At 55.9% G+C, this 25,760-nt stretch overlaps 1 protein-coding gene across 1 annotated transcript in view; it reads right to left on the bottom strand.

Annotated features, from left to right (window-relative positions):
- Nucleotides 1-25,760, bottom strand: part of LOC142362821 (hydrocephalus-inducing protein homolog) — an 84,305-nt gene that overhangs the window by 9,659 nt on the left and 48,886 nt on the right. The window contains exons 24-52 of the mRNA XM_075433478.1: nt 24,890-25,076; nt 23,766-23,975; nt 22,754-22,891; nt 21,412-21,589; nt 20,760-20,890; nt 19,919-20,052; nt 18,769-18,905; nt 17,789-17,916; nt 17,481-17,672; nt 16,936-17,085; nt 15,816-16,055; nt 15,368-15,536; nt 14,421-14,591; nt 13,639-13,812; nt 12,269-12,477; nt 11,424-11,576; nt 9,829-10,012; nt 9,197-9,338; nt 7,772-7,934; nt 6,520-7,014; nt 5,814-6,026; nt 5,210-5,412; nt 4,847-5,029; nt 4,489-4,608; nt 2,965-3,124; nt 2,687-2,859; nt 2,036-2,234; nt 1,023-1,122; nt 377-476 (exon numbers count right to left, since the gene is read on the bottom strand). Coding sequence (XP_075289593.1) covers nt 377-476; nt 1,023-1,122; nt 2,036-2,234; nt 2,687-2,859; nt 2,965-3,124; nt 4,489-4,608; nt 4,847-5,029; nt 5,210-5,412; nt 5,814-6,026; nt 6,520-7,014; nt 7,772-7,934; nt 9,197-9,338; nt 9,829-10,012; nt 11,424-11,576; nt 12,269-12,477; nt 13,639-13,812; nt 14,421-14,591; nt 15,368-15,536; nt 15,816-16,055; nt 16,936-17,085; nt 17,481-17,672; nt 17,789-17,916; nt 18,769-18,905; nt 19,919-20,052; nt 20,760-20,890; nt 21,412-21,589; nt 22,754-22,891; nt 23,766-23,975; nt 24,890-25,076 — 5,136 coding nt within the window. The remainder of the gene's footprint in view (nt 1-376; nt 477-1,022; nt 1,123-2,035; nt 2,235-2,686; nt 2,860-2,964; nt 3,125-4,488; nt 4,609-4,846; nt 5,030-5,209; nt 5,413-5,813; nt 6,027-6,519; nt 7,015-7,771; nt 7,935-9,196; nt 9,339-9,828; nt 10,013-11,423; nt 11,577-12,268; nt 12,478-13,638; nt 13,813-14,420; nt 14,592-15,367; nt 15,537-15,815; nt 16,056-16,935; nt 17,086-17,480; nt 17,673-17,788; nt 17,917-18,768; nt 18,906-19,918; nt 20,053-20,759; nt 20,891-21,411; nt 21,590-22,753; nt 22,892-23,765; nt 23,976-24,889; nt 25,077-25,760) is intronic.

The following is a 25,760-nucleotide window of genomic DNA, read 5'->3' as shown; positions in this document are numbered from 1 at the left end:
CTCTGCTTGGACAATCCCAGATGCTGACACAGAGTGCAGACCAACACAAGTGTCGCAAGCTAACCTCAACACCGAATCTTTTCATTCCCTCCTTTAAAGGAGTCTCATAAAAGGAAATGAGCTGACCCTCAAAGGAAGACAAGGAATCTCAGCACCCAGTGGCTCAGATTTCAGGGTCTCTCCTGGTTCCTGCTGAGCTGTGAAGAACCGCTGGTGTGTGGCTGGATTCTCTACTAAAATACTTGAGACTAGAGAGCCCGGGGTTTCTAGTTACCTGGACCATGAGGTAGCCAGGTTCTAGCCATGGACGCCAGAAGAATGCAGGCCTGGGCAGATGGTGGCACCGTGCATTCACAGACCAGGCAGCCGGACCCACCTGTAGGCAATCTCGTACTTCCCCTTGTTCTTCAGAGTCAGCACTTGCTTCGCATCATCCAGGACCTTAAGGATTCCGAAATCCACTCTGCCATCTGCACCTGCAGAAAACCCGCAGAGCAAGGTAGGAAATGGTGAATATCTGTGAGCTGCTGCAGTCTACATCAAGTGACAAGATACGTATTTGGAGTTCTCAGGTGGCACAAAGCCCTCCTCAGCAAGCTTCCATCCTTGCAAGTTTTCTCTAGCTACTTTGCTGCCCCTTCTCTTCTTACTTGGAGTGTATCTACAGGGTTCAGCAGCTAAGGAGCTCAGTTTCCATCTCCTTGCTTCCAAGCACAGATCCAACAACTTTTTGTGCCGTGCCGAACCTTCAGGAGTTGCCAACTCCTTGTTCACGTCACTGTGCTTTCAAAGCCCCCAAATCGATCGGGACATGAAGTCGCACACTTCGAAGTTCAGAGGTGAGAGACTCAAGGCTAGCTGGGTCCTGACAGCGCTTTACCCCACACAGCTTGTAAGACACGTGCTTTCTGTGCCCGTGTCACACTTCCATGCTATCTCACCCCATCCCAAGTGCTTCGGTTGCCCATCTGCGAAGGCAAAGCAATGCACCTGGGAGCGCTGTTCTGGGGGCAGCCACTGACCTTTCGAAATGCTGATGTCGAGAGCGACGTCATAGGTCTCCGCAAGGACTTGGATATTTTCGGTCTGAACAATCCCCAGGACATTTTCCACGTCTGAAACCTGAGGCAGCAAGAAACAAACACTGCTTACATCATTCTCCTAAATTCCTTTGATAGACAACATACGAGTCATTGTCTCCGCTGGCTGCTTCCACTGTGGCCTCCCCTGCTTGACAAGCATCTGCGGACGCCCAGGCCTTCTGAACCTGTTCACCTCGCGGGCTGACCCAGCGCGGTTCTGCTGCAGCAAGAAACCCTGCCAGCTCAACTCTGCACTCCTACGGCAGGGAACGCTGCTGCTAAAGCACCCTGGGAGGCACAGCCACCTAAAAACAGCCCCAAGAAGCGTGAGGTGGCCCAGAGCAGGTGCCACTGACAACCAGCCCTCTCCTCTTCACTCACCCAGCATCCTCACCGGAATGCAGCCTCTCAATCATGCAGAACAAAAATGACAGGGTGAGAGTTTATTGCTCTACGTTAAGAGCCCCAGATGGACTCCAGGATGGGTGCAGGGAACACGCCGATGTCTGGACAACCCAATGAGTGTTCTACCACGCAGAGCAATGAGGTGGACGCTGCCTCGTAACCTAGGCTGCAGAGGTAGCGCCTGGTTACCTGGGGGGACATGGACGCTCAGGGATGCACCGCGTGTTCTGGGGAACCCAGTCTGAGGCAGCAGAAGTCGGGGTCGCGGCACCCTTGTGTCCTTCGGTTACATCTCTTCCTGACTCCATGGCATACCCACCCCACAAGAGCACACGAGGAGTCACCTGGTTTCCAACACACCACCCTTCAGCGAGAGTCCCTCGCTGCTCAGGGCCTGGCCCCCCAGCAACGCAGGAAGAAAGGAGTCTCGCGAAGGCTCACCCTTTCGCCCCCTTGGCAGGGTGCCCTCCAAGCACAGTCTCCATCCCTAAGAGCGCAGGGCTGATCCCTCTGCCTGGCTCTGCCAGGGAGGGCACAGGGCCTCTCACCTCCAGCTGGATCGTCTTCTTAATGCTGAGAGGCTTCGTGGCCTTGAAATACAGATGCACGCCAAACTCCGCGTGGGGACCAACGATGCCCTCCCGCAGCGACACGGAGAAGTCCTCACCGAGCTTTTCCAGCCCACGGAGCCGCCAGGCCACGGGCAGCGGGGTGCTGTTTCGCAGGACCAGGGTCTTGCTGTCCCTCCTGCAGAGACAGGCAGACACTCAGCGCCGGCTGCTCGACGCTCATGCTAGCCTTGCAACCAAATGCAGCTTGGAGCAGCCCTATCCATGCGTCTGCAACCACCCTTCAATGTTTTCTCTGCGTCACAAGTCTCAGAGGTGAGGTCCTGGGGGAGAGCTGGGTGCTGAAAGCATATCCAACAGAAGGGAGATGAGGAGCAGCAACTGGGCTGCTCTCTGAATGAGCAGATAGGCTACAAATGCATCAGGATGCATTGCTGGGGGGCTACAGAGCTCGTGGCTGTCACGGGACATCCAAGCCAGCAAGGAACAGTGGGCAAGAGACTGGCAGCTACTGGGAGAAAGAGGGATGGTAGCCCAGCCTCCAGTGCGAGCAGCCGCACAGCCAGAGAAGCTGGAGGGGAGCTCGCCGACAGCTCTCGTCCCCGGCCAAGCGGCCGTGGGGTGACTGACCTGTGCAGAAGCAGCTTGTCGAAATGCAGCTGCTTGGGGCTGACCCCCAGCTCCACCTGCACCCCCTCGCAGCACAGGCGGAAGACCACCGGCTCCGGGTTCTCCTTAACGCAGCAGACGAGGTTGTCTTCCACGAGGCCAGCTGAAGTGGGGTACGCCCAGATGCTCAGCTCCTAGCCCGGTCCCCGCAAAGAGAAACGCAGAAGAGCCTTGAGTAAGCAGGAGAAACGGCTTCTGGCAGCTTCTGCTGGTGCCTGCCCTACCTGCCCGTCTCCTACCTGCTTCTCCTTGGCCTTCAGCCTCATGCTGGGAGGGTCTAATACAAACGTCTCTGCTTTGAGATCGTGCTCAAAGGAGAACTGCACCTCTGCTTCCAGGGGGGTGACGTTGAGGATGGTTATCTTCTCGCAGTTGCTGGGACGGTCCAGCGCCTTGTACCTGTCCACAAAAGGGGAAAAGGCTGCAGAGGAGAGCCCAGGACCGCTGTCTGCATCACACATGGCAGAAAGCACCGTGTCCCAGGCACGGGAGGCTGCACCGAAAGACCACAGTCGAACAAGCAGGCTAAGAAAAAGGATCACTGAGGGGCACCTTGCGTGGTAGGTGTGTTTGTCCTTGCGTTACTTTGATGTCTGCCCCTGCACCTGGTGCCTCCATCCCAGAGGTGCAACGAGGCACAGGCCGCTTAAATAAAGAGTGTTTTACAAAATAGAAAGTCAAAGGTGCCTGGCAAAATGAAAGTACGCCAGGCACATGGCTTCTTCCCCCTTCTTTGTTGGGTTTTCTTCCCTGCAGGGTATAAAGAAATGCTTTTGAAGAGACGTTTTAAAAATAGTTTAACTTCCCTTTTCCAAAAAAGCCATGAGACTGCCTTGTATTTCACGGGTTAGCTCAACGGCTCAGGAAGGAAACAGAAAGGAGGAGTTCCCCAAAGGAACGCCAAATTTAGCAAATGTCCCTTCTTTCAGGTATGGAACACAATTTGGTGTTTGTCCCTTCTTTCAGGTATGGAACACAATTTGGTGTTAAAGGGTTAAAAAAGCAAACAGAAACCCGAGACCATTCATCAGCCCAGCTAAGGATCCTCTTCCAGTTTTTAAATTGTTTTGATTTCATTTCCTTGGGTTGTCAAAATACCACTAGCTCTCCAGAGCTCCCATGAAGACAAGAACTTCATTTTTAATGTTAAAAAAAAAAAAAAAAAAGAGCAACATTAAAAATAGAAATATGCCAGCAGCTACAATGACAACTTTTTTAGGCAGGCTTTATCCAGCAGTCAGGATCAGGGAAATGTAATTCCCGTTTTTATTCCTCCGCAGGTTCCCCCCCGCCCCACTGGTAGGTCAGATCATACAGCCTTACTAATATTACAGATTAATGAATGGTTTAGAAAACCACCAGCAGAAGAATTGTTCATTCAGTCTACCTGCAGAGCTCAAAGCACTTGAAAAAAAGCACCATAAAGTTCTCTTCGCAGGTGGTGAAGCTGAGATGTGGAGGGGGGACACAAGTTGGCCCAAGTCACCTTCAGCACATGGCTCTGGCCACCAAGGCACCCACAGGGTTCTCCCCAGCTCCTCCAAGACTCTGGTGCCTGTTATCTGCCCAAGTTCACACATCCGTGGCCCTTCAGCCCCAGGAATCTCCCAGGTCTCTGCCTGGGCCTGCCCTGAATCGGGCCACTGGGACAGGATGTCTCCAAGCATGTCCATGAAAACACAGGGCCCTGGAGATCCCATCCCAGCATCTCACTCCGAGCAGGCAGTGCATCAGGCTGCTCACTCTGGGTGGGGAGCACATACCAGTCTCTTGACTTCCTGCACAGCAGTGGTCCAAAGTGGAATACGCCCGTGTCCATGACATACTGCTTGCAGATGATGTCATCATCTGCCTTGCTCTTCCTCCGGTGAGGAAACACCAACCTGGGGAGAGAAAATGAGGAGCGAGGAGCTGTGAGATGCTCAAAGTAGAAAACCTGGTCAGAAAGCCCTAACCCTTATTGGTGGCTGAGGTACCAGTACCGGTTCCCAGCTCCAAGAGATGCTGGGCTGCTCAGGCAGCGTGCTCTGCCTAAGCCAGAAGGTCACAGGGCACAAGGGGAGCCTGGGCTCTGAGTTCCGAGGGGAGCAGCGCGGGAGGGCTCCCACGGGCCAGCCTTACCGTGGGTCCTGGCTGATGGTGGGATACACGCAGGTGCCCCTGCAGTGCAGCTGGTACAGTCGCTTTGTCCCCAGGATCTCAAAATGCAGCGTCTGATCAAACTGTCCCGGCACCGTGGAGCTGAAGTGGACCTTCAGTTCCACCTCGCCATGGGCAGGTACTACCCACCGGCAGTTGCTCAGCCTGGCAATTAAAGAGGAGGCTTCAGACACTGCTAACAAGCAAAGGAGACAAGGAGCAGGGTCGTGGACTTGCCATCCCACGGAGGCACAGGCAAATGGCCCCTGCAGCGCTGGGGACAATGCACCTTGCTTGGCACATTGGCCATGATGCAGAGGGATCACCTCCTCCCTCGCAGCTCACCTGCTGGATCTCCCTGGGGACGGGGTCGTGTCTGCGCTTCCTCGGAGCACCTCGAGGGCACCTGTGGGTGCTCCTGTGCTTGGCCCCTCGTGACCCCTCCCTTGCAGCCCCCCTCTCCGCTTCTCCCTTCCAGCCTCCCAGCTGCCCACAGCTTTGTCCTTCCTCGACCGGGCTCTGGTTGGGGTGACCTGCTCCTCCGACAGCTTCATGTCGAAGGGAGAGAGAAAAGGCAGAGAGGTGAGACCTGCCCTGAGACACCCCCGTCCTGGAAAGCAAGCTGCAAGTTTGGTAACAAACAGGAGAGGGAATAAACAACCAACCACGTTTTGCCCATGGACGTGGACTTCCTTATCGGACTTTGTGTTGGCTACGACACCTCTCCCTGCCCAGGGCCCTCTCCTCAAGGGAAGTTAAGGTTTTTCAGTGATTTGTTTTTTTCCCTCGTCTTACACAACTGCCCCATAGCTCAAGCAGCGCTGTCTCTTCTGGACAGACAGAAGGGATGCCTGCAGACACAGGGCCCTGTCCCATCTTCACTGCCCTCCCACCGTGATACTCCCCCATTCCACCTGCCCCCCACCCAGCCTGGCCCCTGCCCTGGCACCTTCACCGCGGGCACAGCGGTGGCATCCACGAGACTTTTGGTATCCTTCTTTTCATCTTCTGCAGTGGCACCTTCTGGCACAACCAAGATGAAGTTCTTGAGGGCTTCTCCTGCTGCAGGGGCAACCCGCTTCTCCGGGTAGCGGATCACAGAGTAAAAAGCCGGAGGGGGAATGGGAGGCCCCGAGGGACCCACTCCCAGGTCGTCCAGAATCTACAACCATAAGAGAAAACTCTCTTTATACTCCCGTCACCCTTCACCCTCACGCTTCCTCAAGGGCATTGAGCTGCTGCCAACGGTTTTTTTTTCTTTACACGGAGTGCGGTGGTTTTTTACGCCCACCGGGGTGGGCAGGCTCCAGAGCAGTGCCAGGACCTACAAGTGGGACCTAGAAAGAAATCTCTCCCTTGAGTGACTCAGCTGAAGGAAACAATGACCATCAGCTGCCCTGGCCTGGAACCATTTTTAATGATTTCCAGACCAGGAAATTCTCTGAACAAACAGGGTGCTTGTACAGAGAGCATTCCCTCTCCCCACCCATTCAAGGGATGCCAAGAACCTCCCCAGCCACGGGGTTGCTGCAGAGCCGTTGTGGAACATCAGCAGGGGCCTGGACAAGGCTCTGTGCCATTGTCACCTGGTGGGACACAACGCAGCAGGGCCCAGACCACGGCAGGCTCAGCATCTGGGCCTCACAGGGCTTTACCTGCTCTGCTGCTGGCAGCTTGCTGCTCTCCAGGATCTTCCCAGTCACATCTTCTGAGCTCAGCACCTGGATGTCCAAGCAGGGCACCCCGACATCCTGGCCTCCGGCTGACCCTTCTGCACCTTCCGCTTCTGGCTGAGATAACCTGGAGTCCTCAACAGCCTTCAGTTTCTCCAGTCGCTCTTTCTCCAGCCTCTCCTGACGCTCCTTCTCTCTGCCCTTCCGGCTCCTGTGGCTAGATAAATGCTGGTGCTGGTCTTCTGCTTGGTGCTGCACCTCCTCTTGGTTCAGAGGGGACAGCAGGACACCCTGAACCCTGTCCCAGGATGACAAAACATGCGTGACATCCTTCTGCGATGCCTCGTAGATCTTAAACCTCAGGGCTAAGTTCTTCTCGCTGTCACTCAGGGCCTCAGTTCTCCTGTCTGCCCCTTCGGTGACATCCAACCACTTGCTGGTGGACACGTTGGTGTTGCTGGTGGATGTGTTCGTGTTCTGGGCAGGAAGAGTAGGGGGAAAAGCAGTGAGCATTTCAAAACACCTTTCACTGTCCTACAGCACTGGAGGCGAGAGCACCCCAAGCCTCTCCGAGACCTGTGCTAGGTGCTCTACAAATCCCAGTACACAGAGCTGGTACCCAGTTTAGCTCAACTGAAAGCAACATCTCCAGGGCCAGGCTGACGAGGAGTCCTGCAAACCACCTGAGAAACACAACAGCTTCCCAACCCAAACAGGGAACTTAGGACAGACACCTCCTTACTCCTGTGCAGTCCTCCGGCCTCATTTCTGGTGTGCTGAGCATCCCTGTGGCTGCTCGACTCTTTGGGAAGTCCGGTTGCTCATGAATACCTAAGGCCCAGTGGTATCTGCTGCCAGACAAGCAGGAAAAGCCACTACATCCCAGATGGATCATGGCTCAGAGGTGTAAGTCCCACGCAGAGTAGGGAGAAACGCTACTCTACAACCATCTAGGGCTTCACAGTGAATGTACGGAGTTACGTGAAGCCATGACTCAAAGGCAACATGATTCTAGAAAAGCAGCTCTCCTGCAAACCCAGGGCAGAAACAGCCCTGGTGAAGCAGCAGCGTGATCCAACAGCAGCTGTTACTTCCCAGCACAGCCCCACGTGTTCCTCACGGCCGGGTACTCATCCCCGGCACTGCGTGTGGCTGCTGGCTTCTCAGGGACTGCTACAGCTCAGTGGGAAGGTCCTCAGGGCTTTTACTCATCTCTGTAAACACAACCACCCACCTGCCTGCCTCCAGGCTGGCTTTTCTTCCCCGAAGCATTCTTTTTGTCTTTTCCAAGCTCTCTCTTGCCCCGTTTACACTTCTTCAGCTCTTCTTCCTCCTTCAAGCGCTCTAGCTCCTGCCGATGCTTTTCCTCAAGCTCTCGAGCCAGCTGCTCCATCTCCCTTCAGCAAGCCAAACAGAAAACATCCATGAGAGTCACAGCCAGAAATCTGGGCTTGCTGCAATCCCAGCTGGTCCTGCACTTTATTCATCGACCTCGAGGCCAGGCAGAACCATTAGACCATCTCCATGGACCTCCCTCAACCTGGGGAGGTTGGGAACATCCAAAGAGAGGAAAGGTGGCAGGGGACATCCAGGACCAGCCCAATCTAAGCCTTGTTGTTATAAGGATCATTTGTGCAGCTTCTCCAGTAAGGTCCACCTGGACACCTCCAGCACACTGCCGAAGACTGATCCACCATCTCTCCACACCGATGCCTCAAGTCCTCTCTTGACTTCCCAGTTTAAACCAGCTCACAAATCACTAACAGCTACTCATCCCTGCACTAATACCTGCTTGGCTTATCCAGCCCTTCTTTTCCCCGGGCTAAACCTGCTCCTTAGTGAGAAGCACCACATCAATAAGAAAGCAAAGGCCGCAGTAACTTCCCTACTGCAAAACAAGCTCTGAACCACCAGGTTTCCTGTTGGAACCCAGCTGCGACCATGGAAATCTTGTGCTGTCTGTCCTGGAAATCACCATGTGAAGCAGTCCTAGTGAGCTCCTCACAGGGAAACAAACTTCAGCTGGGGCTGAAAGCAGTGCCGAAGCACACGCTCGCTTTAAGCAGGTCCCGCCCGCTTTCAGGCAGGGATTAACACAGGTTTACGCTCATCGTACATATCCTCCTGAACAGGGCTGCTTTGCTGGATCAGAGCTTCTCCCAAGTTCAACTGCTGCTGCAGCTGAAGGCCAGCCTAAGAGAGAACAGCTTTTACAGCTGCTGTCACTCAGCAAGGAAAACCCTGGGAGACGCAAGGACTTCACCTATGGCAGGACTTCAACCAAGCCAGCACAGCTACGCTGCACACCAACCCATGCCACAGCCCCTCTGGTTTGGTAAAGAAGGGGGATGAAGAAGATGAGAAGCAACGTCATTAACTTAGAGACACTTCTAAGCGCAGTGGCATGGCCAAGCACAGAACCCAGCTCCCCCCAGCCAGCGTCTAAGCTGAAACGGAGAGAAGGTGTTCTCATCTCACTGGAGGAAAGTCCTTCCTCTGTTGGGAATCTGGGAGGTGGAACTGCCTATCCTTGTGCTGCTTGTACCGGACACTTATGGCCTTTGCTCTGTAACCCCTCTGAGCTCACCCAAGCTCTCCAGAGCAGGGAAACCCTTCAGGGACACTGTCCTGGGGATTTACCCACGGAAGGCTTACAGACCTCTTCCTCCTCTCACGCTGGACTTCTCGTATCTTGTTATTAAACTCAGCTTTCTGCTCCTCCGTGAGGGCATCGTACTCGTCCTCATCCATCTCCCAGAGACGTGCTTTCTCCCTTCTGGCAGCTTCTTCCTGCTCCCGTCCTTCAGCACAGACCAGAGGAGAAACCATTAGCGACTGCAAGCAGAGGTTGCTGTTCTGAGTGAGCTGCGAGGACTCACAACTCTGCCCCAACCCAGTCTGCCATCCTGCCAGGAGATACGGGGGAGCCCATATTCCTGCTCCAAAATTCAGGTAATCCCCCAAACTCTCAGCAGTCAGCGAGTTCCTGTGCCCTGCCTAGCTCATGACACCAGCTGTGTGGACAGCTGGCCGGTGGTTAGTTATTGAGCCACGACAACTTCCACTTGTGCCCAAGCTTTAACATTAGAGACTAAGCCTTACAGCCTCAGCTCTGCCGTATTTTAAGCACCTGTGAGCTGTGATTCTGAGAGTGCTGGCTACACTGAGGCAGAGGATGGAAGGCTTAATCAAAACATTTCTTACAAGCTCTGCTGGTAACCCAGATACACACGGATAAGCTTGGGGGCTTGAGAGAGAAGATTCGAGGGGCACGGAGATGAAGCGTCTCACCTTCCTGCTCTTTTGCGGCTGTCTCTCTGGCTTTCAAAGAAGCATAATCCTGGAACAGGTTCACAAAATAGATATGTGGTCGATTTCTGACAGCTTTCAGCAGGCAGAGGAGAGCAGACGCCGCGCTGCGTGCAAAGAGGGTCTCCAGGCCATCAAACACCACTCCCCGGTAGCAGTCGCTCAGCTGTGAAGAAAGTTGAAAAGGAAGTCAGCTACCACAGGCACTGGGCTCTCAGCTCATCACTAAACCAGTTGCCAAGTTGCTAAGGCACATGGAGGACAGGGAGGTGATTCGAGACAGCCAGCATGGCTTCCCCAAGGGCAAGTCCTGCCTGACCAACTTAGTGGCCTTCTATGATGGAGTGACCACATCCGTGGACAAAGGAAAAGCATCGGATGTGACCTCTCTGGACTTCTGTAAGGCATTTGACATGGTCCCCCACAACACCCTTCTGTCTAAATTAGGGAGATACAGATTTGATGGGTGCACGGTTTAGTGGATAAGGAATTGGTTGGAAGCTCACAGCCAGAAGGCAGTCCTCAATGGCTCGACTTCCAGATGGAGATCGGTGACAAGTGATGTCACTCAGAGGTCCATGTTGGGACCAGTACTGTTTAATATCTTCATCAATGACACAGACAGCGAGATCGAGTGCATCCTCAGCAAGTTTGCAGACTACCAAGTTGAATGGGGCAGTCAACACGCCTGAGGGACAGCATGTCATCCAGAGGGACCTGGACAAGCTCAAGAAGTGGGCCTGCATGAACCTCATGAGGTTCAACAAGGTCAAGTGCAAGGTCCTGCACCAGGGTCGGGGCAACCCCCACTATCAGTACCGGCTGGCAGATGAAGGGATGGAGAGCAGCCCTGCCGAGGAGGACCGGGGTGCTGGGGAATGAAAAACTTGACATCACCCAGCAATACACACTTGCAGCCCAGAAAGCCAGCCGTGCCCTGGGCTGCATCCCCAGCAGCGAGGGAGGGGGTTCTGCCCCTCTGCTCTGCTGAGACACCCCCTGGGAGTCCTGCATCCAGCTCTGGAGCCCTCAGCACAGGACAGAGCTGGAACTGTTGGAGCGGGGCCAGAGGAGGCCCCAGCAATGATCCAAGGGCTGGAACCCCTCTGCTGGGAGGAAAGGCTGGGAGAGCTGGGGCTGCTCAGCCTGGGGAAGAGAAGGCTGCGGGGAGACCTTAGAGCAGCCTTTCAGTACTTAAAGGGGGCTTATAAAATGGGGACAAGCTTTTTAGCAAGGCCTGTTGTGATAGGACAAGTGGGAATGGCTTTACATTGAAAGAGGGCAGATTCAGACTAGATATAAGGAAGAAATTTTTTACAATAACGGTGGTGAAATCCTGGCACAGGCTGTCCAGAGAGGTGGGAGGTGCCCCATCCCAGGAAACATTCAAGTCCAGCTTGGATGGGGCTCTGAGCAACCTGGTCTGGTTGAAGATGTCCCTGCTCTCTGCAGGGGTTTGGATTGGATGGCCTTTAAGGTCCCTTCCAACCCATTCTACGAGTCTACGATCCTATGAGTTATACCTCACTGCCTGTCTCTGTGGCAGGGCCATGTCGTTTGCCCCCAACCCCATGTACCTGCAGCCTTTCAGTGAGGATGGCCACCAGCAAGTCCTCAGGCAGCACACAGCTCACGAAGCTCAGCTCTCCTGCTGTGCTGCCACCGATGCTCAGCTTTCGCTGCGCAGGAATGCAGGGAACGGGAGAGAGGAGATGAGTATGGGATGAGCCCTGCAATGTTGAACACGACAAGAAAAAGAAACCACTTTAGAAACCTCGCAACAACTCTAGGCTTGGCACTGGGGGCTCTCACTAGTGGGAGGCTAGAAAAAAACTACAGGTCAGCAGCTCCAGGGGACAACCCCGGAGGGCACATCCCTTGGCCAGCACACCCGAGCTTGTAAGCTCCCGGCGCAGCAGCCTGCAGCCACGTTAGCCAGGACTGCACTTTCCTAACAACCTGTAAGACCCAATAGAGTTTGTTTTCGCTGGGGCACAGGGTTTTCTTCCCACCCCCTGCTGCCCACCTGGCTCTCCGCACTGTACAGCCCTGCACCAGCCTCTGGCTGAAGCAGCCTCTTCGCTTTTAATGAGGCCTGTAGTGATGAGAGGTAATGGTTTTAAACTAAAAAAGGGAGATTCAGACAAGACATAAGGAAGGAATTTTTTGCAGTGAGGGTGGTGAAACTCTGGCACAGGTTGCCCAGAGAGGCGGTCAATGTCCCATCCCTGGAAACATTCGAGGTCTGGTTGGATGGAGCTCTGAGCAACCTGGTCTGGTTGAAGATGTCCCTGCTCACTGCAGGGGGGTTAGACTGGGTGGCCTCTAAAGGTCCCTTCCCACCCAAACCATTCTATCATTCTGTGATTCTTAAAGGCAACGGAAAGGTCCCACACGTTAAGCACTGCAGATCAGGCTTCACCTGGGAGCCTGGCGGATCCGTTAGATGCTGTTTCTGGGATTGGGATGCGTGGCCATCCGCCTTCCTCTTGCCTGCCGCGGCGCTTGCCCAGCCTCGGGAACTGACGGACTGCAGGCTGACTTTGTCCCCAGAGCTGGACCGGCTCACGGCCGGGCTCTGCTTGGCCTCGGCGCTGAGCTGCAGGCTGAGGGAAACATCTGCCTTTTGCCCTGCGGAGGAGAGAGATGGCTCAGCGGGGCTGGGGACAGCCCTGTGCTTTGAGGAGCAAGCAGGCACCTTCCGTCCCGCCGGGCACAGCCCTGCGCCCGGGCAGGGACGCAGCACGTGTCCCCCAGCCTGCCGGGCACCAGAAGCGCTGCCTTCCAGAAGCAGCTTCTTCCTCGCTGCTCTTAGTAGCACGATAAAGCATACTGTCAGATACTGGGTTTTAAAGCCAGAGAGTTTTTCATGCAGAGCCCTCTGTCCCTCCCAGCAAACGTGCACCCAGCTGACACTGCCTGCACAGGGGCTCAAGACCAGCGTTTGTCCTCCGCCACCATCGTTTCCGTAACTTCCACCCATCCTGCAGTCTCACATGGGGACTGTACCACGCAACCGTGCCCGGGCTCCATCACCCATCTCCACTGGAGCTAAACACTCCGCGTGGGACAACCTCACCCAGCACCCACACCCTTCTCCCTTCCACCAGCTCCCAACCCAACCAGCTTCCAAGCTGGGTGATGCAAAGCTTCCCCCACCAGCGCCAGGGACTGGCCTCGCCCCGCACAGCTCGGGGCACCGACTGCCCGATAAAGTTTCCTAAAAGTCTCTGGTCTCACGTGGAGAACAGCTCAACATGCACCAGCTGCGTGACCTGACAGCGTGTCTAGGAAAATCTCTGGAGAAACGAGCTCATCTGCAGCGTCTCTCTTATCCGAAACTCCCCCGGGAGGTTATTCTTCCCTTCCTCTCATCTTTGTGAAGCCAAACTCAAAGTCGGTCGCCTTGTGCTTCATGAGCCACTTCAGAGGGCTTTCTGCTTGTTAAAACGGGCAGCAGTTCTGCCTGATGGCCACGAGGAGCAAAGCTGCATTCAGCTTTGAGGAAATATAAAAAAACCCTCAGAAAAATACAGGTGTGTTTCACCGCTCCTAGGAAAAGGAACATGTGCCCAGAAGCCCAGGGGCGGGCAGAGTACCCCTGGCTGAGCCCTTAAAATAGAGCTGCTTTTTTTTTTTTAATAACCAGAGATGTTGTATGAAATGGCTTTGCATCTCTACACGCTGCACCCATGTTCCGCAAAAGACCCAAGGGCTTCTCTGCAGCAAGCAGAAGCGGATGGTCACGGTGGCTTTCCAAAGAACCGCTCAGGCTCCAGCGTTTCTCCTTACCGGCATCCTCCGTCTCCTTGTGGCTCTCCTCAATGGCAGCCCTGATGCACAGCTCCCAGGCGCGGAGCCCTGCCAAGCTGCTCCTCTCCGAGATGGCTTCTGTCACCACGGCATCGATGGACAAGCAGGCAGCGCCATAGTATTTGGACAGGGCAATGGCTGTTGATGTCTTTCCTTGAGAGAGAGGAAAACCGCTCGGTGACACTTGCTCATCAGACATTTTTAGGGACAGGGTCTGAAAAGCCCCCAAACGGGATTTCAAAGTTTCAAGGACAGCTGGAAAGTCAAGGGCCCCGTTAGGGAAGACCAGAAGGGAGGCAGCTTGCGCCTGGTTGGAAGCGTTGTCCTGTAGAGCCAGATGGATCATCTCCACCTCATGTTCAGCTCGAGGTCTTTGTCCCTTGTGGTGACCTCAACCCTGGGCCAGGGTTTCGAGTCCTGTCCCACCACCACTGGGACTGTCTGCTAGCCTGTGCTGGTTGGCACTGTCTTGGGCAACCTCTGGGCACGGTGTGGGGGTCACTACAGGCTAGGGACTGCTGCCACGAGGCAGCATGGACACTAGGCTATGTGGTCCCACGAAGCAACAGGGACATGGCCACCCTCTTTAGGGGGAATGAGAACTTAGCCATACGGACACAAGATGAGCCACACCACTTGTACCAGCTAGGTGAAGGCCTGGGCCCGTTTCATGTACCAGCAAAGCTGTGGCTTCACTTCAACTGCTCAGCCAAGCACCATAGTCCTCCCCTCCTTGCCGCCAAGGGCTGTGGCTCACGTACCTGTCAGAGGTGCCCCGTGGACGATGACGCTGATCCCTCTACGGTTTCGGGCTGCGCGTGCTTCTGCAGAGATACTGATGCCGAGGTGGCGGGCGATGGCTCTATAGACAGGGCTGTCGTCCAGCTCCCCCGCGGCCTCCTTGCTGCCGGCGGTGCTTTGCTGATGCTCTGCTGTGCAGAACCAGGTAGAAAAAGTCAGCTTCCTGCCTACCTGTGATCCCGATCCTCCTCCCTATTCCTCTCGGATCCTGGGAGAGGAGACTGCCGAAATGACGTCACACCCGAGGTCTCTCCTTGCCCTTCCTTCAGGCTTGTGCAGATCAGGGTCTGCCCTAGATGCCAGTGAAGGCACCTGCTCTGACTATAGTAAATGGGGTGGCAGAAAGAGGAAAGAATGAACATCCAGCAATACCTAGAAGGACTGGGTCAAATCTCATTCCATGAACTGTCATCATGGTCCTCATGAGTTTGCTCCCGGGTCCTGCTGAGTAAGGGGGGGACGGGCAGAACCGGGCATTTTACCCAGTCTCAAGGGAGAGGCTCCATTTGGGTGCCAAGTGGTTATCCAACAGCTGGACGCTTTGAGAGTGTTACACCAGGAGATCTGCCTGGGCTCCCAATTCACCGTAACAGCATTTGCAAACAGCTCACAGCTTTGCCCTTAGGAGGTCACCAAAAGCCATCTCAGCTTAGTGTATCCAGAATGGTGGTAATTTAATATCCACATTAAACGCGACTGGACTGGTAGTGGCAAATTGGATATCACTCAGAATTTAAACCCAGCCGCACCTAGCCTCCCACTCCGGTGAGGAGAGTTAGAACGCAAGGAGGTTTATTTTCTGCCAAATTAACACGACAACGGGGAACAACGTCATGGAGAGCTCAGCGTCTGTGGGCTGGACTCCCTGCTGTGTCCACACTTGGGACAGTCAATGCCAAACCCTCACCGTTGTCCTGGCCTGCCGGTTCCCCAGTCTTGGACTTTGCCTGCTCATCCTGCAGCCTCTTCTGGTCCTCACAGTACTCCAGCACCTCTGGGGGTAGCTTCTCACCCGGGGCGCGTGGAGGCAGCAGCAAGGTCTTGTGGCAATCGTAGTCCTTCAGCATCCGCAGCATCTGTGCACACAGGGAAGAAAAACCATATACGAGATGCGTTTCTTGACCTTCACCACATGAACAGACTCCCCAGCCAACTCATCTTCTCCCTCCTTCCTTCCTCCCAACAACATGGACTGTCCAAGCCCCTCCTCGGCCTGCCAGCAGAGCTGGCTGACCCTGGAACATCACCAGCTTCACCCTTGGGACTGCCTCCACGTCCCTGGCCCGAGCCTGCCAATGCCGCAGTGCGGCAAAGCTACGGGAGCACGAGCATGGGGACCAGACTTTCCCTCTCACCTCCTCCTCAGCAAGGTACTGCTGGTCAAATTCCAGCGAGTAGAACTCGATGGGGAACTCGCATGGGTTCTTCACCACCACTGTCCCCTCCGCCCCACGGCTGTGCGGCAGCAGTGGTCCCAGCTCAAGCACGGCGGGGGTGAACTCCAGCTGTGGCTCCAGCCCACGCCCCGAGACCTGCAGCTGGAGGTGCTGGCTGCTCTGGTGAATGTTAATCCTCAGCTCGCTTCTGTAGGACCTCTGAAAAGAGAGAAGCACAGAAAGCTCCTCCATGAAGCCCCAGGTGACAGGGCCTCAAATTCAAGCCTTGCCCCAAGGTCAGGGGTGTTCTCAGTACCTCGAAGGTGAACGCAAACCCACTATTCCCTTATAGCTGGGGTGACAACATCTGCATGCTGGCTCTGAGTAACTGGGATGAAGCCTGGCGTGAAGCGTAACTGGATATTTGGGCATCAGATGGATCTAGAACGGTCTATGCAACGTTTTCACCTAGTCATGAGGGAGCGCAATGCTCATCAGAAAGGTCCTACGGGTGATGTTGCCCAGGCAGAGTCCTGGCATTGCTGCACCAGGCAAACATCAGCTGTGTGAAAGAGGCAGACGACCTCTCGCTAGCTAGAAACAACGATCATTGTCTCTGCTCAGTGCTGGGCACTGCTCAAAGCCAGAGACAAGACGGTTACATCTCCACTAGCAACTAGAAGATCCCTGGGATGTTCCCAGGCACGGAAGCACTTGTGTCCACACTGTTACACACCGCCAGCTTCCAGCGGCCACCTGCAAACTGCCTTTGGGAATGCGCTGTCATTTAATCCGACTCCCAAACTGCATGGGAACGTGCAGGCAGGCTGGGCCAGAGTCACAGGGACCACTGGCAGCACACCGCTGCAGGTGACAATCCTGCTCTGCCCAGGAGGGTGTCTGGTGGCCGGTTTGTCCCCCATGGGATTTCAAAGCCCCTCTCAGAAGGGTGTGCTGCAGGGGAAACTGAGGCACGGGGAGTAAGGGGTCTGCAGAAAGCTCTGTGTGGAGGCAGACCTCGTCTCCTCCTCCCTGCGCTGGGCTCTCATTACCACACTGTCCCACCAGACCTCTGGAGGGTGACACCCGCCAATCTCACCTGTTCTGTGGGTGTAAACCTGACTCGCACGTTGCATCGCTGTCCTGGACCGAGAGCTCCAGCCGAGGGCAGCACCTCAAAGTCACAGGGCTTGGTCTTCAACTCCCGGAGCGGCTCCCGACGCACGCTCGCTGGCAAATGCTTGTCCACCTGAGCACAAAACCCAGCTGTGTGAGGCCTCCTTGGTCTGCCAGGACAGACCCTCCGTTCCTGTGGTGCTCTGAGCTACCACCACAGTGCTGAGAGCACCCATGCCCAGGCCAGCTGCGGCCACCACTGGCCTAGAACTGAGAGAACACACGTAGGCAGGGCAAGCAGACGGGGAGGCACTGTCCTCAGAAGAGGAGGAATGGGTGAAGGGGACAGAGAAGTGAAGCATCAGCTAGTGAACAGGTCCAGGTGAAGCAGCCTTGCTCTGTGCCCTCTAAAGCTTCCTCAGACGAGCTGCAGCCCAAGTGCTCAGGCAGCCACAGGGGCAGAAAAGGCAAGAAAGGCAAAGAAAACCCAACCAAGAAGTTACACGTCACCTACTGCTTGTGCATTACCTTCTTGACAGGTTCATTCACGGTGATGAACCATTTACAAGGGATCTGGAGCTGATTGTGGAGCTGGATGGTTTCTTCCCGGCACTGCCCACACTGGACAGCGGAGAACTCCAGACTGTCCTTGGAGAGGCACAGGGATGGCACGGCCACGTTGGCACGGAGACGGACGCAAAACGTGGGGCCTCTGGCTACCTAGGGAAGGACAGAGCATCCAGCTGAGAGCCTGAGTGACATCTGCTGCTGTCCCCAACCTGCTGCCTGCCCCGCAAGGTGGTGCGGGCACAGGGAGGTGAGGAAGCGTGCGGTACCTTGATGGGCAGGAGCACATCCACCTCTCCCAGCGGCAGGTTGGCACTCTGTGGGTCAAAGTGCACTTCAAAGGTCTTGGTCTCACAGCAGGGCAGGTGCTTCACGCGGTCCAGCTCCACGCGGAAACCTTGAGGAGATGAACATAAAGCAGCTGAGATGGACACGCAATCCACGTGAATCAGCGTTAAGGCCACACGTGTCTCCCGGCTGGCAGCTCTGTGAAGGACCCCTTTGCATCTACGGAGAAGCCTGCCGCTCCTTCTCCCTTATCACCGTGCAAGGAGAAAGGGTTTCGACGGCCAGAATCCAACACCCACGTGGTAAAAAGGAAATTGATCTGTCAAGGAGCTCCAGCAATTCCTTTATCAGGCATCCCAGGGAAGGATTCACAGATCTCTCCACAGGAGAATTTCCAACTAAGGTTCCCCCATGCTGTGGTGCTCCCTGGAAAACAACTTCAAGGAGACACCTGACCACCCTTCAGACACAGCGAGTCACCATTTGATGGTACTGCACCCTCACCTCAGGGCCTGTTTCAGAAGCCTATTTTGATATAACAGAGGGCCTCACAGGCTGCTTTCTCAACAAAGGCTGAACAGAAGTGCTATCACATTATGAGCTTTGAAAAAAGCCCTTGCAAACCACAACAGGTCCGTCCCTTTGCAACACAAGCCCAAGGAGAGCACAACAAAACTCAGCTGATGCTCATGGTAGCCAAGAGCAGAAGATGCTGGGAGGTGACCAAGGTGATCAGCCCCTCTAGCCCCTGCAATGAGGTGGGGTAGGCCAGTCACAGGCAGGACAGGTCTCTGGGTACTGCTGACCAGAACTCTGGGTCTAAAGTGCGAGGCAGAGGGGCCCAAGGAGCACAAAGCTAGATGAACAAGCACTCAAAAAACACCCCTTGTCCCGTGGCTTAAGCTAAGCTGTCAGAGACAGCTCCTTCAAGCCCACGGGAAGTCTCTCCAGCACCCGTTACCTGTGCCACGCAGGACCCGTGTATTGGCGTGGAAGGACACAGGGAACTGCCCAGTGTTGGTGACCTTCACGATGTGCGTCTGGATGCTCCCAAGAATGATGTAGCCAAAGTCCAGGATGTACTCGGGCAGCTCAGCTCTGAAAGGAGGAGAGACAGTCCTTTAACCACAGCCTGGGCACATTTCCAAGTGGATGGAAGAGGCAAATCAAGTGGGTATTTCTCTATTCACTGCTGTAGAAACTCAACCCAAGCCCATGAAACCCAAGGCCTGACCACCTGGTAGTAAGACTTTGCTAAGTCACTGGGAGCGTAGGTCCTAGGTTTTGTCAGCTAACAATGGCACCTTCAAATATAATTACTTTAAAATGGATACTGGTCACAGCTTCTCTGCTACGAAAAGCCATGGTAGCTAAGGTCACTGGACCTCCACTGGTCTCAATGAAACTGCTAAGCCTGGCATACAGCCCAAGCCTGAAATTGCTTCGGGACCTTGTCATAAGATATGCCTGCGCAGGAAATCTTCGCCGCTCTGCAACCAGATCTGTCCCCAAAGCAGCACCAGTAAACGCAGTAATCGGCACCTACAAGGTTCACGGGAAGGTCCTTTTCCAGAGCAATCCCACTCAGGAAAGCACATAAATCATCTGTTTTGTAGAGCATCTTCTTCCTGAACTGGAGCCTACCACACCTGCGCCCCATCATGAAGGAGCAACAGGAAGGACCAAGTCACCTAGCTAAGCCCTCCAGTTCCACCAGCACCCAGGCCACCTGGTTTGGGGTTTGTCAAGGGTTTGCCAACCTGCTCTCATTGCTTAGTGTACTCTGTTCGTTAGAACAAAGACGCTAGCTTTGAGCTGCCTCTTCCAGAGCTGGTCAGCAGGGATGGCGCCTGTGCTCTCTGGCAGGGCTTGATGGCCTGCGCTGGACCCCCCTCAGAACAGAACCCAGCACCTGTGGGGAGCTGAGCACCTCCAAAGCTGAGGGTGGCTCTGTGGAAGTGAGGACACACCGCTGCTGACAGGCAGCAGGCTCAGGCCCTTTCTGCAGCCCCCAGCTACTCCCAGCTCTGCAGACAGAAGGAGCTCGCAGGAGCACTGCTGGGTGGTACCCTCGGGGCACCTGGAGATAGGCTATGGGAGTCCCCACTAACTTGAGAAGCCTCCGACGAGCATGCTGGTCAAAGGCAGTGTCCTCTGGGTGACCGGAGGCCAGAGCTTTCTGCTGCTCCAGGGCATGTTCCTCTAGCAGCATCTGCTCCATCTGCATCTGCAGCCGAGTGTCCAGCTGAGGGAAGGAAGGGAAAGACAGTGGCTGGTTGGCAAAGGTCCCTCCTGAGGCACAGGCCTGTCTTCGAAAGAGGATCCCATCCTGCTCTTGCTGAGAGGGGTGACGGGGTCCCCCTGGGTCGCTGCTCAGCGCCTGTGACACCTCCTGCTCTCTTAGGTAGGACCTTCTCTCAAGGGAAATGAACTCCTGCATCTTCACCTGCCCAGTCACTATCACAAAAGCTCAGCTGGTCAGACAGACAGACAGACAAGCCAGGAACCTCCCAGAGCTCCAAGTACTGGCCTGCCTCTAGCCAGTGCCAAAGCAGCTTGGACAAAGCTCTCTTGGAAAGGGAACCACCACACAGCTGGTACCTCCTGGAGACAAGCGCTGACAGCACAGTCCCAGGGCGCAGCCAGCTCTGCAAACCTGGCAGGGCTGGGCTGTGAGCAACAAACCCCCCAGCGATGACCTGCAGCCCCAGCGCCAGCACCAGAAATTCAAGCCCTTGAGCACAGTCTGCAGGATCTCTCCCCGGGGCAGTCAGGAAGCTCACGCATCTACGAGAGGGACAACTGCCAGAGGTGGGCAGCGCTGAGCTGATGCATGGCCAGGGAGGACCCAAGTGCCAGCAGGACACCGGGAAGCCTGCTGCAGGGCGCAAGGGGACCAAAGGACGCAGGGGGAGGGTGGCACATGCCGAACGGGGCAGCGGCTGTCCTCACCACGGTGCCCGAGTCGTCCGTGGGTGGCTCCGTGGCTGCAGCCTCCCCCAGAACAACTGCTTCACCTCTATGGCCGTTGTCTTCCAGCTTTTCCTTCACCTCCTTGAGGATCTTCTCATATTTTTCCTTTCCTGGATGAAGAAAACATCCACAAACAGAAGCGTGGGCACAGTGCCATTCCCATTTAAGCTGGGAAGCCCCGAAGCCCCCAGTGATGCCCTCTCCCAGAAACACACTCCTCCAGCCATGTATGGCAAGCGGATGCTGCTCTCCTCTCTGAATCCTGACGTTCACTCCCACCCACCTTCCTCCACACACAGCAGCATCTCTCACCCTGTGCAACGTGATGCAAATCCAACGCTGCCAAAATCCCTGCCAGCCTGTATTACGGCTTTCCCGAGCGTTTCTGTCTAGCCATCATCTTTCCAGGGCTCGCACAGATACGCTGGCAAGCTCTGCAGGATGGTTCCTGGGACAAAGCCCACATGGGCTCGTCTGCTGGAGACTCAGGAAGCAACCGGAGGGCTGAGTGTTGGTCCAACAGCCCTGAAACCTCTAGGCTTGGTGGAGGTGGCTGTGAGCTGCCCCGTGGGCATACGGCAGGGGGGACAAACTAGAAGACGTTCCTGGGGAGCAGACTGGCACTGCTCACCTTTGATGTTCCTAGGCAGGTCCAAACAGATCCTGGGAAAGCTGCCCTCTCCTTTCAGGGAGATTTCTGCTGGCTCTAGATGACCCACTTGGAGCCGGAAAGTCCTGCAGAAGACTCCAGGCATTCCTGGCAGGTAACAGACTTTCAGCACTTGCTCCTTGCCAGGTCCAATGTAACCCTGCAGAGCACGGCAGAACAGGGAGGGAACGCATCAGAGAGGGTTTGCTGGAAGGACGGCTCACACGACAGATGTGCCGAGAAGAACAGACAGGTTCTTCTCTATCAGAAAACGTCAGACAACATCACTTTCTAGCTTTCTCATATCCAAAACCTCGAGTCTCCTACGCCGGGATGCGGTATGTCCTCATCACACGTGCGGTCCCACAGCACAGACCCTCCTTTGCTCAGCACGAGCAAGCTCTTCTGCTAACGGTGCTCACCCTCTGCTAGCAAGAGCCAGCCGGAATAAAGAAAAGCTCTGTCACCAGCCGCTGCAGAAGCTGCGTGGAGTGCCCGCGCTCTCCGCAGGGCCAGCAGCTCCTGCCCCAGCACAGCAGTGGCTCCCAGGCTGCTGTCAAAGGGCCTGACCCTACCCAAACACCTCCAGCCCGTGCAGTCACACCCAGGCTGGAGGAGCCCACCCAGGCTCACGGCCACCTGCACACACACAGCTCTGCAAACGCCGGCCAAGCTGCGAGCGCCGAGGACGCCGTCGCAGCAGCCTCTGCGTGGGGCCAAGCCGAGCTGTGTCTTCGGAAGCTCGCAGGGAGAGGGCATCAGCGCCTCAGCCCTTGGAGGAGACGGGCGTGAAGAAACCCGAAAGCCATTTGGCTTCCCCTTCCCACTGCGAACAGGGACAAAGATCGGAAGGCTGCTTCAGCTCGAAGGCGTCCACGCAGGGCTGGGAAGCTGGGATGGTGGGATGCTGCCAACCCCGCTCCTCGCTGTGCCAGCCCTGCTCCTCCCCGGCCCCCTCGCTGCCCACAGCGCTGCTGCAAAGCTGGAGGGGCAAGGGACCGGGGCAGGGGCTGTCACAACTCCTGGCAAAGCAGCTTCGTGCCCAAGCAAAACAGATTCAAGTCTCCCCTGGGCAGTGCTGGCAAGGGGCAGGCAGGGTTTGTTACGGGCAGGGACAAGTTGCAAATCCCGTCCGATCATGGAGCTGCTTCATGCGCCTGCTTCGCCTTCTCTGCCCGCCAGCAGCAATTGCTTACGGCCCTGTCTCCCCCAGCTGCTTTTAGGGTTTTTTTCTTCTGTTTTCTTCTGGTTTTCCCCCATAACACTCTCCCGGGAAGCTGGACGCAGGGCCAGGGTTAATCCCTTGTGCTACCTCTGTACTCACTGTGCTGGGCACGACCAGGGGCACGCCGGGCAGAGGGCCGTCGGCAGCGGCCGCGCTGGCGTCGAGCACCACGTAGGTGAATCCCATCTTGCCGCTGTTCTGCAGGGTGACCTCTGCTTCGGTGACTTCGTTAAACAGCTGAAGGGAGGACAGAGGAGTGGGGAGCTGAAGACACAGCTCTGAGGCCAGGAACGTCCTCCCGCTTTCGTTGGGATGAGAGCAAATGAACACAAGGCAGGAGAGAAGCAGGGGCAGAGGAGCTCTGGGCTCTTGGCTTGGGAACCCCCAGGGTACCTCTCAGCCCCACACAGGGACAGATACTTCTGGCACCATGCAGAGGGGCAATGCCAACCACATCAAGACCAGCTCTAAAGAAACCAAAGCGGATACAAGCCCTTCGCGCTTCAAGGTGTCACTTCACAGCTGGCTGAAACAGAGGAGGTGGCATCAAGACATTGCAGAAAAGGCACCTGCACACAAGGATTTGCAGAGCTTGCAGGGACAGCAAAAGGGAGACGGTGCCACACGTCTGTGCCAACAGCTGGAAGCATCTGTGGGGTATTTAACCAAAAATGAATAAAGTGGGGATTACGCTGGGACATTCTTTCCAGCTACAGCGACTGGAAGCCCAAGGTGACTTCCTCCCTGGTTTATTTTGTGGATTAATCAAAAGCGTTACAAGAGAGCATCTCCTCAGACCTCAGGCGTTAGCTGCAGATCAGCGGATGGATGTCCCGGGGCACATCCCTCTGGAGATCACCGCTGGGACCCTGCCTGCCCCAGGAGGCAGCCTTAGGTACCTTGCAGAGGAGGAATTCCCCGCTCTGGAGGGGGTGGAGATGGCCATTAAAAACCAGCTTGGATGCAGGACGTTTGACTCAAAGTTTGTAATTCCAAGCCACAGAGCTAACAAAGAAGCTGGGAAGGGGAGAGAGCCCCAGACCTAGGTGGGCAGCAACCCGTCGGTGCTGGTTTCAAGACAAGGACCTCTGCCAAGAGAAGTGTGCGGTACCTGGAGCCCGCAGTCGATCTCCGTGACGTCTAGGCGGTAGTGGATGAGCGAAGCCTCCCCGCTCAGCGCGATCTCATAGGTCGGGCCTCCCTCTACCCGGCACAGCGCCGTGACATGGGCGACGATGTTGGTGTGGCCGAAGAAGATGAAGGCGACCCGCTGGCTCTCGCCCGGCTGCAGCACACCGAACAGCGGCAGGATGTCGAAAACCTGCAGGGAGGGGAGGAGAGATCAAGATGTCAGGCAGCAAAATGAATGCAGAAGAGCAGCCATGGCTTGGAGCAAGGGGCAGACGTGGCTGGAGGGACCTCTTCCTCAAACACAGGCAAAATCATTCTCATCTCATCCTGCACACGCTATACTTTCCAGTGGAGGAACCATGGGAAAAATCTTCACAGAATCACAGAATGGTAGAGGTTGGCAGGGACCTCTGTGGGTCACCCAGTCCAACCCCCTGCCAAAGCAGGGTCACCCAGAGCAGGCTGCACAGCACCGCGTCCAGGCGGGTCTTGAATATCTCCAGAAAAGGAGACTCCACAGCCTCCCTGGGCAGCCTGGGCCAGGGCTCCATCACCCTCAGGGGGAAGAAGTTCTTCCTCGTGTTCAGGTGGAACCTCCTAGGCTTCAGTTTGTGCCCGTTGCCCCTTGTCCCACTACTGGGCACCACAGAAAAGCGAGGAGGAAGAGACCGCAGCTTGGCAAAGTCTTGTTTTATACAAGACAGCTCTGTGGCTGTCACTGCAGTACGGGGTCTCGGTGAAGGCAGAGACGTGGCAATGGGTGGCTCTAGCTGGGGCTGAGAAGGTGGGATGTGAAGCTCGGTGCTTGGCATGGCTCGACACAGGAAACTGAAAACCTTCGCATCACCATGCAGATAAAAGCCTCATTTTACATTGTAAAGGAACAAGAGAAAAAAATCCCCCACCCAGCATAGGTCAGGAGGACCTGAGTGGGCTTCTCCGAGCAAAACTCTCCCACTTCTCCCTCCCCAGAAGCCCCGTGTCCAGCCCGCTCTCGGGGCACGTGACAGCACAGCAGCAAAACGGGCGCTCGGCACCAGCACGGCTTTTCCCTGGCAAGCTGGGGGAGGCAACGCAAGCAGCAGGTCCACAAGAAAAATCTACCTGTGCCTCCAAGGAGTCATCTGCTGGCTCTCGGGCAGGATCCCCCGCCGCTCCCAGGGCTTTGGCTGGCTCCTCCGCACCCCCGTCGCTGGAGCTGCCCTCCGCAGACACCGAGTGCTCCGACTGGGCTCCCTCCTCCTTCGGCGCTTGGGGTTTGGTGAAGAATTTCGGTGCTGGAGGGCTGAACCTGGAAAATAACAGAACTCTGATCACGGACCCGCAGTGGGAGGCAGAGAAGCCTGCATGAGCAGCTCCTGGGCAGGATGCGGCCCCTGGGAGGGCACTGGCGGTGCGAGCTCAGCGATGGTCTGACCCAGCAGCTCTGAAACCAGAACGGAGCAGGTCAACGCTTGGGGCTGCCCCGGGACGATGCTGGGACAGCGGCGGTGCAGGCAGCTGGCTGCAAGGAGACGTGGGAGAGGACAGAGGCGAGCGGGCCTTGCGCGAAGGCACAAGGTGCTGCGGGAAAGGAAGAGACAGACAAACTGGGCAAAATGGGGAGACTGAGGTGCAAAGGGACAGACCCAATGACCCAGTCCAGACCCACCAGTGCCTTCCTGACAGCACCCACCATGCTGTCCCCATCCAGAGGCACAAAGTGAGAAATCTTGCAGCTCTACCAGATGTTTATCCTGAATATTTCCCCTAACGATTCCCTGCAGCTGCAGGTCGGCACGAGCAAGCGGCGACGCTTTCTCTCAGCGCCACGAGGCACAGCAGCGATGGAGCCCGCAGCCTGCCGTGCCCTGACCCCGGCAGAGCCCAGCACCGCGCAGGGGCACCCACGGAGCCCGTCTCGGGGCATCCCCGCACACGCCAGGCAACACGGAAAGACGCATCCAACAGTTCCAGGCGGAGGCTTGCAATTAAA

The sequence above is a fragment of the Opisthocomus hoazin genome, chromosome 12, assembly GCF_030867145.1.
Source record: "Opisthocomus hoazin isolate bOpiHoa1 chromosome 12, bOpiHoa1.hap1, whole genome shotgun sequence".
Lineage (NCBI taxonomy): Eukaryota > Metazoa > Chordata > Aves > Opisthocomiformes > Opisthocomidae > Opisthocomus > Opisthocomus hoazin.
Note: the sequence above shows the minus strand (reverse complement) of the source record. Positions and strands in the feature narration are given on the sequence as shown.